The following is a 17,182-nucleotide window of genomic DNA, read 5'->3' on the forward strand; positions in this document are numbered from 1 at the left end:
AGCATACACTTTTATTAGACTTTGTATGTACTTTCCTGAAATGTACTTCTACTGACTGCTCTTCAGTGAATAGTGAATAGTTTAGCATTTTAGCATTATACCGCAAGTCTGCTGCCTGCCTGATTTGGTGAACTGTTTCCCAATCTGGAATACTGTTGGATGTTTTTATGGGAAGGAGAGAGTTGGAGTCCTTGATGATGGAGACAGCTATCATGTGGACTCTGCGATGACAGATCCTTTACAGAGAGGGCAAAGGATTCCTGGTGATCTTAGATGCAGTCATCACTACTCTTTGCAGGTGTTTTCAGTCCATGACAGTAGAGCTGTCGTACCATACCACACGGTGATGCATTTAGTCAGGATAGACTCAACATTGCAGCTTAAGAAGTTGCTGAAAATCCTTGGTTACATGCCAGACTTCATTAGCCTCCCCAGGAAGTACAGCCGCTGCTGAATTTTCTTCATCAGCTGTGTAGTGTTGAGCTTCCAGAGGAGGTCCTCTCTGATGCGGACCCCCAGATATACTCACCCTCTCCACTTCCAGTCCACACATAAGCAGTGGCTAATGGGGGCTTCTCTCTTTCCTCTTGTCCACTGCAAACTTTAGGATGATGTTGTACTTGTGGGAGGCCACACAGTTTTGGGTGAACAATGTGTAGAGGATGGAACTGAGGATACAGCCCTGTGGAGTGCCTGTGTTTGTGATTATGCTGGCTGAAACCCTTGTCCCCATTCTGCCAGTCTTGCAAGCATTATACTAGTACATATATGTTAATACGTGAAGTTTACTTAAAATATACTTTAACATTACCTTAGTATACATACTAAAATGAACCTAAAAAGTATACTTATTTTTCATAAAGGCAACTATATATTTTTCTGATCTTAAATATCAAGAGCAATGATCAGGAATAATGATTTCTGTCATATTTTAGACTCGTTTTGTAAGTTTTTAAATGTATAGTTTATTTTACTGGTAACGACTTATCATTTTCTGATTGATTGAAGGAACAAGTTTGAATATATGACAAGACAATGCAGATTGGCTACAATAATAAGACATTTGTGGAATGGGAAAGTCTGAATAGTCACATTAAACGTTTATTTATACTTTAATGTTGATGAATGATGTTTATTTTTATGAAGTTTTAGGTCTCATCTGAAACTGATAAATGCATTAAAACAGCCAAGACCTCATGTCAATGAAAGCAAAACTTTATTGAACTTTACAAATAGTAATCAGACAGCTACAGTTTTTGCTAAATAAATAGTACAAAAATGTTTTCTTTAACACAGAATTAATATGAAAATATATATTACACTCCCTGGGGTTGGCAAATGTATAGGCTATATGTGTTTTAGCACTTTTCTATGTGATGACAAAAAAGGAGCTTAAAATACTCTCATTTTTTTAGTCCTGATAAGAAAAACACAGCCGTAAAGGGCCTATATTTCTATTCATAATTACAACAAAACAATATGCACAATAAAGCGTTAAACTGCACTCAAAGTGCATATCAAGTTATTTTGTGTGAAAGCTATTGATATTCTCAGTAAACTAAAACATCATAAATGTATATAAATATTTTAAACTTATTTTGTCCTCCTCACAGTCTTTCTTATGACTCTCCCCTCTCAGTTATCTACCTATCTGGATGGTCCATTATGCAACTCATTATGCAAGTATTTGTCTTCTCAGGTGTGAATCACTGCATGATCTCCTCGCATAGATCCTTTCCACCCAAAAAGTTTCTTAGAATATTTCAGAAGTTCACATTTAGCTGATGATTGATTAAAAAGCTTATTTGGCATGCTGTCCCTGTAGAGAGCTCTGAGCTTATAAGATCCTCGAGCCCTGGGCTCCCTCCCATTAACAGAGCTAGAGGGGAGTTTGAGCTCAGGTAGATCTAGATGAACTCCCCCAACTTAATTCTGGCTAATAACAAATAAAGGAATGGCTAAAGAGAGATATATGGCTTACTAAGCGTTCGACTATGATACCAATTTAGAATGTTCAATTTAGGACTGTGGGAGGAACCCAGGGGAAACACATGCAAGTACGGGGAGAACAAGCAAACTCCACACAGAAATGTCAACTGGTTCAGTTGGGACTTTAACCAGTAACATTTTTGCTGTAAGGCAACAGTGCCCAATCTAGAAAGGAGGGGGAGTAGGGGTGGGAGGAGGGATTCTTCAAAACGAAGATACTGAGGTAAGACATTTTGGTTATTTATAGCAGGTTAGGAATCATCTGATTGGTGAATCATGTATTAGCCAATGCTGGACCAGCTGTGGACAATCATAAGCACATGATCCTCTCGAAATTAGTTTATAAATAAACTTCACTTTATTGAGGGGTGTACCAAGTTGGTCCTGGAGGGCTAGTATCCGGCTGAGTTTAGCTCCATCTTGCTTCAACACACCTGTCAGAAAATTTCTAGTATATCTAATAAGAGCTTGATTAGCTGGTTCAGGTGTGTTTAATTTGGGTTGGAGCTAAACTCTCCAGGACAGTGGTCCTCCAGGGCTGAGCCTGGATACCCCTGACTTAAATCAATTTATTGTTTCCTGAAAACAAACAAACAATATGATCACATAATTTTGAAGCAAAAGCTCTAGGCTACAAAATTATGTATGTGTTTTATGGAGTTATTTCAGTGACTTCAACATTTATTATTTTCACCAACCATGCATAAACGTTTCCTTTTCAACAACACAATCATGTACATAAATATTGCTAAAATATTGTAGCTCACTTTGTGCTGTTTACAGTGTTAATAGACTTTAGCAAATTATATGTTCATAAGAAACTGATAAAAGCACAAGTGTCAGGGCACTTCAGAACTCCTCTTGTCCCCCCCAAAACATCCTCAGAGGGTTAAACAGTAAAGAACAATATGTTCAACTCAAGTAAATAATGCTTCCATTGGGAAGTAGAAATCACATTAATTTAGGGACTGCAGTCTGCATGGAAAATGCCCATCATACTGGATAAAGAATATCTTCTGAAGTGTTTCCACTACAGCCATATAAGATCCTGTAAAAACAAACAAGGTTAAATTAGTTTTTAATAAACTTTTTACTGGAATAAACTCATTATCATTACCCAAACTGACTTTATATGTGCATTATGAGGAATATATGCTCACAGTGTAGTTTGAAGCACTTTTGCTCTATAGGAGACTGTCAATACTGCTCTTATAAGCCTGCGGTGGATCCACAGTATCCAAAGTGCTAGAAATAAAAAAAGACAAAAGCAGAGTTAAACAAAATATATTCTATATGCATAAACCAAGAGCACTAGACTGATAAATAATACGTGTATTAAAATAAGCCAGATCTCACCTGTTCAGTTTAAACTTGTTAGCTGAAAACAAAAACAAAAAAGACATTTTAATTAGTATTTAAGTTATTTTTGTTCAATTATTTATGAACAACATGGAAGGACAGATTCTAGTTTGCTATACTACAATATGTTAAAGCTGTCACATAATAAAACTCAGTAGACTGTTTGGCTCACCGTTACTCTTCAGTTTCTTCAGTATCCAGTAGACTAAGAACAGACTGGAGCTGCCGACAGTTCCTGCAACGCCAAGAGCCACTTCTGTTGCTTTGAAGAGCGATTTAGAGGGACCAGGTTGAGCTGTAAATATAGTTAAAGAGAAAGCTGTAGAATGTCGGTCTCACTCTATCACCTAAATGACATCTCTGCTTATTAATATCAGCCATTTACCTTGACATACCGCCACTTCCCCTGACCATCTCCCATCATGGCTGCACATCACTGTCTCATTACTGTCAAGCTGGTGGCCATCAAAACAGATGAAGTTGCAGATGGTGCCAAAGAAGGGTTCATCAGATGAACAGTTTGTGTACCCATTTGCTGGGTCAGAAAGTTGAGGACAAACCACAGCTACAGTTGAAAAGAACAACAATGTGTTTTGTATTAAAAAATGACACATAGTACACACATAAGCTAGATTTAGATAATAAATCAACCTGTAAATGGATAAATGAGGCAAGATTTGTTCGTTACCTTCACAGTGAGGTGGTTTCTGACTCCACTCTGCTGTATTTGTACAGCTGATCTCTGAAGCTCCCTGGAGAATGAATCCTTCTGCACAACTGAAGCTGCATTTACTCCCATAACTAAAGCTTGAATTGCAGCTGAGATCTCCATTGACAAGATTATCAAGGGCTGGGCACTGAATAACTGTAATGGTAAAGAGAAACATTATGGACAGATTAGCACGCTATTATGAGAGGTTTCTAAAAAAGATGCTTGTCTGTCTTTTAAAATATATATATTTTGCATTGCACACTCACGTTCACAAATTGTTGGTTCACTTGACCACTCTGTTGTTGAAGTGCACGTCGTTGTACTTGAACCCTTTAGTTCATAACCCTCCTCACAGGAATATTCACACTGAGACTCATAGGGTATATCTTCATTAGTGCAGTGGACTTTAGCATGAGCTGGTGGTGTGATATCCTCTTCTTTGCATTTTACAACTAAAAATCAGAAAATGTATCATAATTATTCATCTCAAAGACAAGAGTAGGACTGCGGCAAAATAGTTCTCATAAAAGCAAATCTTTCTTACTTTCACAAGTGGGCTGTGAATCATTCCAGTGTCCCGTTGCTCCACAGATCAGAGTGGAGGAGCTGGAGTCTCGCAGATTGTATCCTTCATCACACACAAACGTACAGCTGGACAGATAGCTGAACTGACCCATCGGATGATTACAATACATGTCACCTTCCAGTGGTTTGGCCAGCTCTGGGCATTGAACAACTGTAAAAAAGTCAACAGATATTTCAAGGTAAAGTGTACATAATTTAAGTTGTTTAAAGCAGTATCTGCAAATGTTGTTAGTGCAAATTAAACTTAGATTTTTAAAAGCTAATGAGTTGGTGATAAAATTCACTTAGAAGACATTTTTTTTAAATACATTAAAGGCACAACATTTAAGATTTTTCCATTAAACTGTCCAAAAACACTAGAACAAAATTATAAATATTGCAGACTTGTGTACTCACATTATCCCAAATGATTCAAAGATTGTTCAAAGTAAGAAAAACAAGCAATTTTAACTAGTGACACAGGCCATGTCCTGTGCCATCATGCTAATGGCATCATACACTCTTGATTTCCGGTTTGGGTTTATAGAAAACAGGCAAACACCAAAGATGCTTTAACATCATGTGCGTTTTTTCAGACTGTGACATATTAAAAGCTCCACTGCTTTCGTGCTTGTTGCATTTGCTTTTCAATAGCAATTGTTTAAGCATTCTCATTTCACTTCGACAGCTTTCAGTTTAACTCTGCTTCACATGATGATAATAAGTCTTGAATACTTTATTTCAATCGTGAACATGACTTCTGTAGACCATTTTGAGGGACGTAAACAAAGGTCATAAAGTATTTCCTCTTTTACATTTTTTATTTCCACAGCTCCAGAGAATCCAATGAGCTCAACATATTGATAAATAATGTTATAGCTGCTTAAACATAAAGCTACAACTGAATTGCCTCTTGTTATAGTTATGAAATAGTTTGACAAGCAGGGAATGTTTATGAGCCAAATGTCATCACCACTTTGAAATGGTCTACAGGAGTCCCATATATGATGTAATGAAGACCACAACTACCATGATACTCACGTTCACAGGTTGGTGGTTCGTTTGACCACTCTGTTGTTGAAGTGCACATTGTTGTACTTGAACCCTTTAGTTCATAACCTTCCTCACAGGAATATTCACACTGAGATTCATAGGGTATATTTTCATTAGTGCAGTGGACCTTAGCATTAGCTGGTGTGGTGAGATCCCTTGCTTTGCATTTTACAACTAAAATAATAAAACAGCATCAGTTTTATACATCTCAAAGAGCTGAAAAAAGCCAAGAGTAATAGCTGCTAAAATATTCTTGTTGAAGCAAATCTTTCTTACTTTCACAAGTGGGCTGTGAATCATTCCAGAGTCCCGTTGCTCCACAGATCAGCGTAGAGGAGCTGGAGTTCTGCAGTTTGTATCCTTCATCACACACAAACTCACAGCTGGACTGATAGCTGAACTGACCCATCGGATGATTACATTGCATGCCACCTTTCTGTGGATTGGCCAACTCTGAGCATTGAACAACTGCAAAGAAATTCCACAGAAATTTCAAGGTGAAATATTTTAAATAGTCTGAAGCAGTATTGGCAGATGTTGTCAGTGCAAATTAAACAGGCATTTAAAAGCTGATGAGTTAGTGATAAATCTAAAACTAAAAGTTTTATTAAGATAAATTAAAAAAAGTCTGTGAATTTATTGATGGAGCAAGAGTTTGTTTATTACCTTCACAGCGAGGTGGTTCCTGACTCCACTCTGCTGTTTTTGTACAGCTGGTCTCTGAAACTCCTGTGAGGATGAATCCTTCTCCACAACTGAAGCTGCATTTACTCCCATAACTAAAGCTTAAAGTGCAGCTGAGATCGCCATTGACAGGTTTTTCAAGGGCTGGACACTGAACAACTGAATGGTGAGGAGGAAAATTGTGAAGAGATTAGCAAATTTTGATTAGAGTAATAAAAATAAAAAGACATATGTACATATAAATCTGTAACTTTAGACAATATAAATGCTACTCACGTTCACAGGTTGTTGGTTCACTTGACCACTCTGTTGTTGAAGTGCACGTTGTTGTACTTGAACCCTTTAGTTCATAACCCTCCTCACAGGAATATTCACACTGAGATTTATAGGGTATATCTTCATTAGTGCAGTGGACTTTAGCATGAGCTGGTGGGGTGATATCCTTTGCTTTGCATTTTACTACTGAAAATCAGAAAATAAGATCAGGATTATTCATCTCAAAGATAAAGATTAGAGCTGAAAAAAGACAAGAGTAGGACTGCAGCAAAGTAGTTCTCATAAAAGCAAATCTTTCTTACTTTCACAAGTGGGCTGTGAATCATTCCAGTGTCCCGTTGCTCCACAGATCAGAGTAGAAGAGCTGGAGTCTCGCAGTTTGTATCCTTCATCACACACAAACTCACAGCTGGACTGATAGCTGAACTGACCCATCGGATGATTACACTGCATGCCACCTTTCAGTGGTTTGTTCAGCTGTGGGCATTGAACAACTGCAAAATGATGTGAAAGTGCTTTAAAAAATGAGTGATGAAATGCATTGTTTTTATTTGCACTGTAAATTCCACTTACGCTCACAAGATGGTGGTTTGCTTGTCCACTCCGCTGTAAAATTGCATCTCGTTGTACTGGAACCCTTCAGTTCATAACCCTCCTCACATGAATATTCACACTGAGAGTCATATGCGAAGTTTCCATGAGGATGAGAGCACTGCTTACTAGAATGATCCAATGCATTGACTTCATTTGGTTCACATTTAACAACTAAACAGCAGAAAAAAGTCACACAGTTTAGATTTTACACCTTTCATTGTCAGAACTGATATGGGAAACATCACCAGAAAATGTTACTCACCATTTTCACATACTTTTCCATAGAAGCCTTCAAAGCATGAGCATGTATGACTGTTTATGGTTTCTACACACTCTCCATGACCACTGACACAGGAGTCACTCGCGCAGGAAGCTAAGGTAAAGACAACAGCATACTTATTTGATGATGGTTGTATTTATACAACAAATACAGCAGAATGACTTTTCATTTTCATCTAAATGCATTGGTTGGAAGGCCATACAAGATCTTATAAATCCGTAAAAGCTACCTACCCGTGTAGCACAACGCTGTCTTTGATTTTGAGCAGGATTCATCATTCCATTTACCTTCATCTTTCTCTCTTTGAATATATATTTCCACACAGTCTTGATTATTTCCTTTGTTGTTGGGCTCCTTTTCTGCCCAGTTTTCAGCTTCAGCAGTAAGTGTTTTGTTAGTTCCCACCCAGGTCCACTGGTTATTAATTTTACGAATACCAATCCAGTAATAGCCATTGCGTCTTGGAAGAATTCCGTTGAGGTGAGCAATCTCATTTTTGTTCTGGATGGCCACCAAGTCGGTGTAGTGCTGCCTGCACCAGTTTCTGGCATTTTGCCATGTCATGGTGGAGTCTGAGTAGTGGTATGACCAACCTTCACTGCATCTCCATAAGTTTAGCGCTGCAGAAATGAAACATTGGAACTATTAATGAACTATTTGAACTATTTACAGTATGCAGTTATATGGTTTACTTTCCTACCTGAAGAGATAAGAACAAACGAAGCAAAGAACTGCAACTTGTTGCAAATGTCCTGCAAAATAAAATAATTATATCACTTAGATGATCTTAATAATTGATACTTAAATGGATATTTCACCAAAAACTGATCTGAAAAAAAATCTGTTATTATTTACTCAAACCTGTTTGATTTTCTTTCCTCTGTTGAACACAAAATATGACATATTGAAGAAAGTTGGATGCCTGTAACCACTGACAACCATTGTAGGAAAAACAAAGGGAAGTCAATGGTTACAGGTTTCCAACATTTTTCAAAATATCTCATTTTGTGTTCAACAGAACAAACTGAAAATAGTTTGAAACGGGTAAAGGGTGAGTAAATGATGACAGAATTTCCCCTTGTGGCATCTTAAAATAATTTAAATGCATATTGTTAATGCTTTACTTACCATTATCAGTGATGTTCTGCAGTGGTCCTGTTTATGGTCCTTTCTGTAGTTTGTAGTTCTGTACTTTTTGCCCCCTTTTATTGTTTGATGGCTTTGATTGGGAGTCTGGTCTTGGAGTTGCTGTGTTGGGGCATTTATATAGGGGCTCAGCTGTGGATAAAGACTTCCCTTCCCGGATCCACTTGTGACATCAGCCAATACAAGCAAAGGAATTCAGGACTCTGGAAAAACCCCTCTCCAATCCTGATCAAGGAGGAAACTGCCTTTTCTTTTCAAACACTTTCAATTTTTTAGCACTCCACTTTCTTAAGGAAGTGTGCAAGGAAATGATGTTTCAGGAAGGAGGTGTCTCGATCTGATACACCCACATCAGGATGACTAATATTTTATTACCAGAAAAAAAAAAACTATTTTTATGATGAACTATTTTAAAATGCTTATTTGCTGCTTAAATATTAAATGCTGATTTGCTTCACCCAAATTCTCTAATTGTTTACTAGCACTGGTCAAAGCATTTGGTTTTCTATTTGAGTTTCTTTTATATGCTGTAGACAAAAGAAGATATTTTAAGATTGTTAGAAACCAGTAAATATGAGGTTTTTTTTTTCAAACTATGCAAGTCAATAGCTACTGGTTACCAACATTTTTCAAAATATCTTGAAAACAATTGTGTTGCTTAACATTTTTGTGTAAACCATATAAATTAAATTCATCTTCATTTCTATAGTGCTTTTACAATGTAGATTGTGTCAAAGCAGCTTAACATAGTTCTAGTAAATTGAAAGTCTGTCAGTCCAGTTTTCAGAGTTGAAGTTCAGTTTAGTGTGGTTTAATTTTCACTGCTGAACGTCCAAACACTGAAGAGCAAATCCATCGATGTGCAGCTCAACAAGTCCCAAACCAAGCAATCCAGAGGCGACAGTGGTGAGGAACAAACTTCACCAATTGATGAAAGTGAAGGAAAAACACCTTGAGAGAAACCAAGCTTAGTTGGACACGACCATTTCTCCTCTGGCCAAACTTCATGTGCAGAGCTTTAGTCTGTTGGTGCCGGAGGGTGGAGAACGCTGGACATTAATCGTGGAGAAGCTGCTGGTGTAAGTAGGTATAACCGGCGGGTTATCAGGCTGATCTACGGGAATAATCCAAAGACTCATCTGTCACTGGCGTCTTTCAGGAATAAGTCTCATGCTCTCCAACTCCTCCATAACCACCACAGCATTTGCTCAGGATATGGCCTGGTCCAGCGTTATGGAGACCTCTAGAAGTCCTCTATGGTTGGCATCATCTGTTCATGTAAACTACTATTAAAACATTCGGGAAAAATGTAAGATTTAAAATTTAGAAATGACTTTTATTCAACAAAGACTTGTTAAATTGATTCTAGTTTAAGTAAAACATTTTTACATTTTAAAAAAAATGATGTTCTTTTGAACTTTCTAGTAAACAAATTAAAGTTTCTGGAAAAGAATATTGAGCAACCAAGCCTGCTTTTAATATATAATTAAAATATATAATAATATAAGTATATACGATAATATCAGGAACCGTTATAACCCTTAGAATGATTATTAATTGAGCACCAACAAGCAGTATTTCTGAAGGATTGTTTGACACTGAATCATTTGAGTCCTTTTTAAAATATATTTCATGCAATTTAAAGTGTCACATCGAATAAATCTAAGTAGATCACAGATAGCCTCTTTTAACTCTATTTTTGAGAAGACCTGTATAAGGTGTCACAAGCGAAGCAGACTTTTCTCACATGTTTTGGATGTGCCCTAAGCTTATTCCTTACTGGTCAACCATATTCGATAAATTGTCTAAAGTGTGAAGTACAGCTTAAGTCATGTGTGGAATTTGCATTGTTCGGCATTCCACTTGGATTAATTAAACTCAAAGACAACAAAACATTTTTGCATTTGCATCCCTACCGGCTCGCAAATTTTATTGCACTGGAAATCTTTAAATCTACCTAAAGCATCACACTAACTTCAAGATCTGATGTTATATCTACACTTGGGAAAAAAAAAATGTAATATTCAATTAAAGGTTCTAGCAAATTCTCATATTTTTGTCAACTCTTATTATCATATTTCTCTGCTATAAATGTACTTCCTGGGGAATAATGTAACTTATTTTGTATGTAACTGTAATTTCACTTTTTTCTCTCTCTCTGTCCAGACCCTCATGCTTAGTCTACGCTAGACATCATTGTAAGATAGCACAGCATTATCCCTTACTATAACATCCATTATTGTTGTCTGATTATTTATTTATTTATTTATATCTTGTTGGGGCGACGCAGTGGCGCAGTAGGTAGTGCTGTCACCTCACAGCAAGAAGGTCGTTGGTTCGAACCTCGGCTCAGTTGGCTTTTCTGTGTGGAGTTTGTATGTTCTCCCTGCGTTTCTCGTTGGTTTCCTCCAGGTGTTCCGGTTTTCCCCACAGTCCAAAGACATGCGGTACAGGTGAATTGGGTAGGCTAAATTGTCCGTAGTGTATGAGTGTTTGTGTGAATGTGTGTGTGGATGTTTCCCAGAGATGGGTTGCGGCTAGAAGGGCATCCGCTGCGTAAAAACTTGCTGGATAAGTTGGCGGTTCATTCCGCTGTTGCGACCCCAGATCAATAAAAGGAATAAGCCGACAAGAAAATGAATAAATGAATAATACCTTGTTTTATTCAACTTAGCTTTTTTATTATTATTTTTCTTGTGTCTTTACTATTTTTTAATATCATTACTTTCGATATAGGCAGTATATTGAAAATTTGTTGAAGTGGGTTTAAAAAAAAATGCTGTATTAACAATGACATCTTTACTTGGCATAAAAATTAAGGGAAAACCTTGATGAGCAAAAGAGAAAACATATTTTCAAAATATGAATTATACCCGCAGCACGGTGGCGCAGTGGGTAGCAGGATCGCCTCACAGCAGGAAGCTTGCTGGTTCGAGCCCTGGCTGGGTCAGTTAGCGTTTCTGTTTGGAGTTTTCATGTTCTCCCCGTGTTTGCATGGGTTTCCTCCGGGTGCTCTGGTTTCCCCCACAAGCCCAAAGACGTGGTATAGGTGAATTGAGTAAGCTAAATTGTCCGTAGTGTATTTGTGTGAATGAGTGTGTATGAATGTTTCCCAGTGTTGGGTTGCAGCTGGAAGGGCATCCGCTGCGTAAAACATACATTGGATATAGGTTCATTCCACTGTGGCGACCCCTGATTAACTGATGGACTAAGCCGAAAAGCAAATGAAGGAATGAATTATACCAATTTTTGGACCACCTGATTAACTTTAAGAGAACACTTTTACTTTTTGGTATTAAAAATGATTAGCAGGAAGAAATAATGGCAAAAACACCCCCATTTCCTGTGGATATCTACAGCTCTGTTTATAAAGGAAAGAGCGAGACAATATGGGTCACAGGGGGCATTACAGAGAAGATGTTGCCAGTAACAATTCAACTAATGCTTTCATCTTCCCAGTTTCATGGAAAGACAATTAATGGCAACGTTAATTCCATGTTCAGCGTAGAGAACATCATGTAAACATGCCATAAGCATATGACTCCCATAAAATGTTAATAAAATAAACCATAAACTAAAATTTTCTCATACCAAAATAACAAGCGTTAGATCAGAAGACGTATTTGACAATAATATATGTCCAATACCATTTAATTGAATTTAAAAATAGACAAGAAATTAGTGTAGAGTTTTATCAATCATACCTGGGTGGTATTATATTTGCTTTGTTTAAAAGCCATTATTGTTAAGCTCTCCAGGAATTTCTCATTATGAAATTTCGTGAGACCTTGAACCTTCTAGGATGCCACTCTGTTTAGTGTGTTTGCTCAGTGTTGTACCAGCTTCCTCATTACAGAAATAGCACCCACAAGTGCACCGTTAAAATGAGTGAAAAAACAACAGAAAAAATATACAATGAAAAGAAAAGTATTACAGCTCAAATAATATGTCTATTAAAAAAACAATTATTAACACATTCAAGTTGAGGATGGTTGTAATATTATGTTTTGTTTTTTGAATGATCAATGTGTACATTTATTTTTGGTCCCAGATTATTGTATTGGATGTTGAATCAATTCATTATAATCAAATTCTTCAACTATGGGACCATGTGTTGAAAATGCACCTTCAGTTAGGAAAGGATGGACAATAATATTTTCTGCTTACACATGATATTTAGATTGTTTATTGTTTCTTTAATGCTTAACAATGCTTAAATTCGACCGAGAACATCACTGAAAAGATTATTACCTGAAAAACACAAACACAAAGCTTGATAAATATATATTTTATATAACATAACATATAATGAGTCTCAGAAAATGGTCATATTAGAAATTTTCAGATGGCACTTAGAGTATTTTGCATCTGAACTCTTCATATACATATATAATATAAGGACAGTCAAAACAATATTTCAAAACACTCTCAAATATATTCTCACTATAAATTGTAGCTTTTAAAGATGCAATACTACAGTTTTATGATACTAAAAATAAATAAATAAAAGACTTCCGAAAAGACAAAACAATTGAAAGAGACAACCTGAACCAAATACTAATAACTAGCCTATATATTTTGCACAATTTAGGCTAATATTTATTGCATTACTGTTGTGTACAGGCCTATTTAAAATTAAATAGACTTAATCATTTTTTCTGGCTTAACAAAATGGGAAAATGCTAAAATAGTTTGATTAGACAAACTTGCTGTTGTCGGGAAAGTCCACAGGTCTGTATAGAAAGGAAGGGGTGGCGAGAGTGAGATAAGCCAAAATATGTCAGACACCGACAAATAAAGTCAAGCTTTCCTCTGCATGTAGAACTAGATCTGGCAAATGAATAATTTGCATAAATATAGGTTACTGCTTTAAATATCCTCCCTTTTACAGATTTTTTAATCTTTTTAACCATCTGTGAAAATAAAGAAAGTAGGCCTATTAATTTTTTTTTGTTGCATAAACCACCAGGAACAAACATAAAACACAATATACACGAATAACGTTCCGGTTCACTTCCGGTTTGTAGTTTTGCTGTTGATATAGCTTTAAGAATGTGTTTACTGTATAAGGTTGGCTTCATTCGCCTGCTCTCTTCTGCTGGCACTGCGAAGATGGCAGACGCTTTGAGCAAAGTTCCCGACGTCGACATCGATCCCGAGGGCGTTTTTAAATACATACAAGTGAACCTAAAAGTTAAAGGTGGAAATGATCATAAAGTGATAGTCAGAGGAACTAAAACTGCCGAGTATCATAGTAAGTGCGCACGCTTTCAAGTGCAGTAACGATAGTCTGAATAGTGCGGTAAGTGAGTGAGCGAGCTAACTTTATATTCCTCGGATTGCTCTGTAGTATTTATAAATCAGCTGCTAACCTCCGTTCTGATCCTCGCTGTTTATGGACATCCAGGGGACGATACTGTTTTACCAACTTGTCAATACAACAACGTCGGCATGTATTGACAAGTGTCACACTGTAGTATTTTATATTTAGTGTTTTTGAATTGTATTGAATTATACTGTATATATTATACCATCTTTCTACTATTTAATTTTGAATGCTACAACGTAGAGCACTGGTCAACTAATAAACTATAATAAATATTGTAGTATGCTTATAGTTTTTACTGTACATTGTATTAGTGCAAATTACAGAGGGGTCCCCCTAATTAACGTTTGATTGAAGGACATCAAAACAAGCGCATGGGGGGTGAGCCCTTTAGTAGTAAGAAATTGTTTTCTATGATATCTGATCTGTATCTTAAATATTAATAAATAAAAATGTAAAATACAAATATATATTTAACCCCACTATAGTGGTTCATACTATTGTAAATTCATAATTGTGCCAATCAATGCCAGAAAAAATATCATTCAACAGTCTGAAACTGGCAGTTCTAGAGCACCAAACGACATCTTAAGTATTCGCAAAACACGTTTCTTTTCAAAATAAATGTTTATATCTGCATGTAGCCTTAAAAAAAATTGACACATAATTTGTATAGTTTGACCTACAGTATCCTCTAAAATAGTCACTAAATATCCCTTAAAACACTGAAAACAAATATTTCATCTTATTAATAAATTTGATGTAATTTAAATACATTCATAAATTTCATTCATTGAAGCATGCATTACCAAACTACTACCGAAAAAGTTGACCCCCCTGATCGTCTATTTATAATTGGCAAAATATGGTATAATCTACCCTGTAGTTGTAGAAAATGTAGTGTATCTGGTGATATATTTGTATAACTATAGTTGTTATACCAACATATAAGTTTAATACAAGTACTAGCATGGTTCATATCACTATAGTAGCTATTTACTGTAAAATACTATTTTCCTGTGGGCTGAGATTCTAATTTGAGAAATTGGGATAAAGGTGGTTTTATATTATTCACACATTTGGACTTTCTTCTTAATAAGATAATATCAGAATGCAATCACATTATTAATCACATAATTCAGAGTGAAATCACTCACATTAGGAGCCAATGACTATCAAAGTACAACATTGTTCACAGTCAGTTAAATAGTGCTTATGTTGTTTTGAAGTCATATTTACATGCAATTTCAGAACGAAATATTCCATGTAGTGTAATAAACAATATTGAGAAAGTGTCACAAGTTGTCACTGTTAAAAAATGAAAGAATGTGTGAATATTTAAAATAAACTTTACCTCAATATTTCAGAACAAATTACAGAAATAGCCATTATTATAGGAATGTATAGTTACAAAGACTGTTGGAAAGCTTGTGGACCGGTTTTAGGGTATACTGTTCCTAAGATATTTGTACGTTTTGTTATGTTTAATGTTTTTTGAGTTGAGTATTGAACTGTGCAGTGGCTTACTTTATATCTAAAGAAAAGAAAGATATCCAAAGATGCCTTTTTAAGTTAAAAAGAAATCTGTGTTTTTGAAACTAATTAAGACAGCAGAAATCTTTTAATGTTTGCTGACATTTTATTGTTTCAAAATAGTTTTTTTTAACCCAGACATTTAAAAAGAAGATATTTTAGAGCAGTAATTACAATATCGTGATACTGTGAAACAGTGATATTTTTACCCAAGGTTATCATTCCATCAGAATCTTATACCGGCCCATGCCTACTTTAGAATGCATTTTAGCAGATTCCAAAGTAAACAATATCATACTAATGGCTCATTTCTTCTCTTTTTGTTCAGATCATATATTTGAAAAGGTCAATCCTGCTATGGAGGCTTTGGGGCTGGAGTGTAACTGTCTTGGAGGCGGCAAGATTGACCACAATAACACAGAAAAGAAGCTTCGGGTGTTTGGAGAGTCTACGGTAACACTCTCAACTAAGGCTGCACAATATTGGAAAAATCTGACATTGAGATATTTTGTTTTGCTGCGATATGACTACAATTTTACAGATCATATAAATAGCTCTATTTGGAATATTTTCAAGTTAGTTTACATCAATCAGCACGATTAAGTTTTTTTTCTATGCAGTGCATCTGCATACAATACAATAAATTACAAGCATACTGTATATACGACAGATCAATCATTTGAAATAAAAAGTTGAATAAACAGGGAGTCTAGCAGTATTCAAGTATTGAATTGTAATTTAAAATTGAACAATCAAACATTTTGAAGTAATTTAAATTGAACAGTCAAACATAAAATAACATGGTCATTGTTGTATAAATCTTTTTTTTTTTAATTATTTAATAATATTGGCGGTTCATTCTGCTGTGGTGACCCCTGATGAATGAAGGGACTAAGCTGAAAGAAAATTAACAAAAGAATTTAATAATATCTTGATCTTTAAACCTTTAATAAATCGTATAATTCTGTGATGTGGCTATTGCACATACACACATTACAATATCAATGCCCAAACCATATATTGCTCAGCCATACTCTCAACCCATATAACACCTAAAGGGGCTATATGTAGTTATTTAAATGTGTATGGTTTTCATTTTAAAGTCATTTAATTGTTATGTGTAAACAGCAAGGGTTTGCTTTCTCAATGGTTTCATTATTGTTGGTTTTTTTTTTTGTTGTTGATAGGAAAAGATACTCCTCTAAATATTGCTAAGGTACCCTATGGGACATGCTATCATACTCATTGCTAACGTATTCATTGTGACAGTTTAATATCTGAGTGCAAAATAGAAAAGAAGTAGTTGGAAGGCTAAAGCATAACCATATTCTTAACATCTTAACCATATTTAATGTCGCTAATTACAAGGGTTCTGATTTTTACATATTGCTCCTTTAAGATGATAATATTAATATAAGTTTAAAGCAGAGGTTACACTTCATAAATGACCATAAAAACTGTAAGTTTACCATTCTTTTGAACGTACATTTTAGAGGCTAAATTTACTTTTGTATACGTTTTTTATGGTTTGATTCTCCTTTTCAAGTCTCATATCTTTTCTTTCTCTAGGCATATGGGAAGGCTGACCATGCTGTCACAGTGGAAAAGCTAAAATGTGTCTTCAAAGACTATGAAATAACTATGGAATAAAGCACTTGATTGAGAA

General features: G+C 35.7%; 2 protein-coding genes across 5 annotated transcripts; one reads left to right on the plus strand and one right to left on the minus strand.

The window, feature by feature from the left end:
- Positions 1 to 1,199: 1,199 nt before the first annotated feature.
- Positions 1,200 to 8,750, minus strand: sele (selectin E). Of its 4 annotated transcripts, none has more exons than XM_009294747.4 (18): positions 8,640 to 8,750; positions 8,212 to 8,263; positions 7,745 to 8,131; positions 7,494 to 7,604; positions 7,211 to 7,402; positions 6,940 to 7,131; positions 6,638 to 6,820; positions 6,344 to 6,520; positions 5,954 to 6,145; positions 5,666 to 5,851; positions 4,605 to 4,796; positions 4,327 to 4,512; positions 4,037 to 4,213; positions 3,734 to 3,913; positions 3,521 to 3,643; positions 3,346 to 3,367; positions 3,150 to 3,234; positions 1,200 to 3,037 (listed from the first exon to the last, which is right to left on the minus strand). In XM_009294747.4, exons 1-17 carry the CDS (start codon positions 8,640 to 8,642, stop codon positions 3,174 to 3,176), a joined length of 2,616 nt encoding a protein of 871 aa, XP_009293022.1. In that variant the 5' UTR covers positions 8,643 to 8,750; the 3' UTR covers positions 1,200 to 3,037; positions 3,150 to 3,173. The 4 variants fall into 4 exon arrangements, with proteins under 4 accessions (XP_009293022.1, NP_001124070.2, XP_073788774.1 ...); NM_001130598.2 differs by having other exon boundaries at positions 6,638 to 6,823; positions 8,640 to 8,735; XM_073932673.1 differs by lacking the exons at positions 5,666 to 5,851; positions 5,954 to 6,145; positions 6,344 to 6,520; positions 6,638 to 6,820; positions 6,940 to 7,131.
- A 4,974-nt stretch (positions 8,751 to 13,724) lies between these two features.
- On the plus strand, positions 13,725 to 17,182 carry si:dkey-51e6.1. The gene is given in 3 exon segments (NM_001030119.2): positions 13,725 to 13,911; positions 15,845 to 15,969; positions 17,086 to 17,182. Coding segments are annotated over 3 exon segments (348 nt in total). The 5' UTR covers positions 13,725 to 13,769; the 3' UTR covers positions 17,167 to 17,182.

Source organism: Danio rerio, chromosome 20 (genome assembly GCF_049306965.1).
Source record: "Danio rerio strain Tuebingen ecotype United States chromosome 20, GRCz12tu, whole genome shotgun sequence".
NCBI classification, from domain to species: Eukaryota; Metazoa; Chordata; class Actinopteri; order Cypriniformes; family Danionidae; genus Danio; species Danio rerio.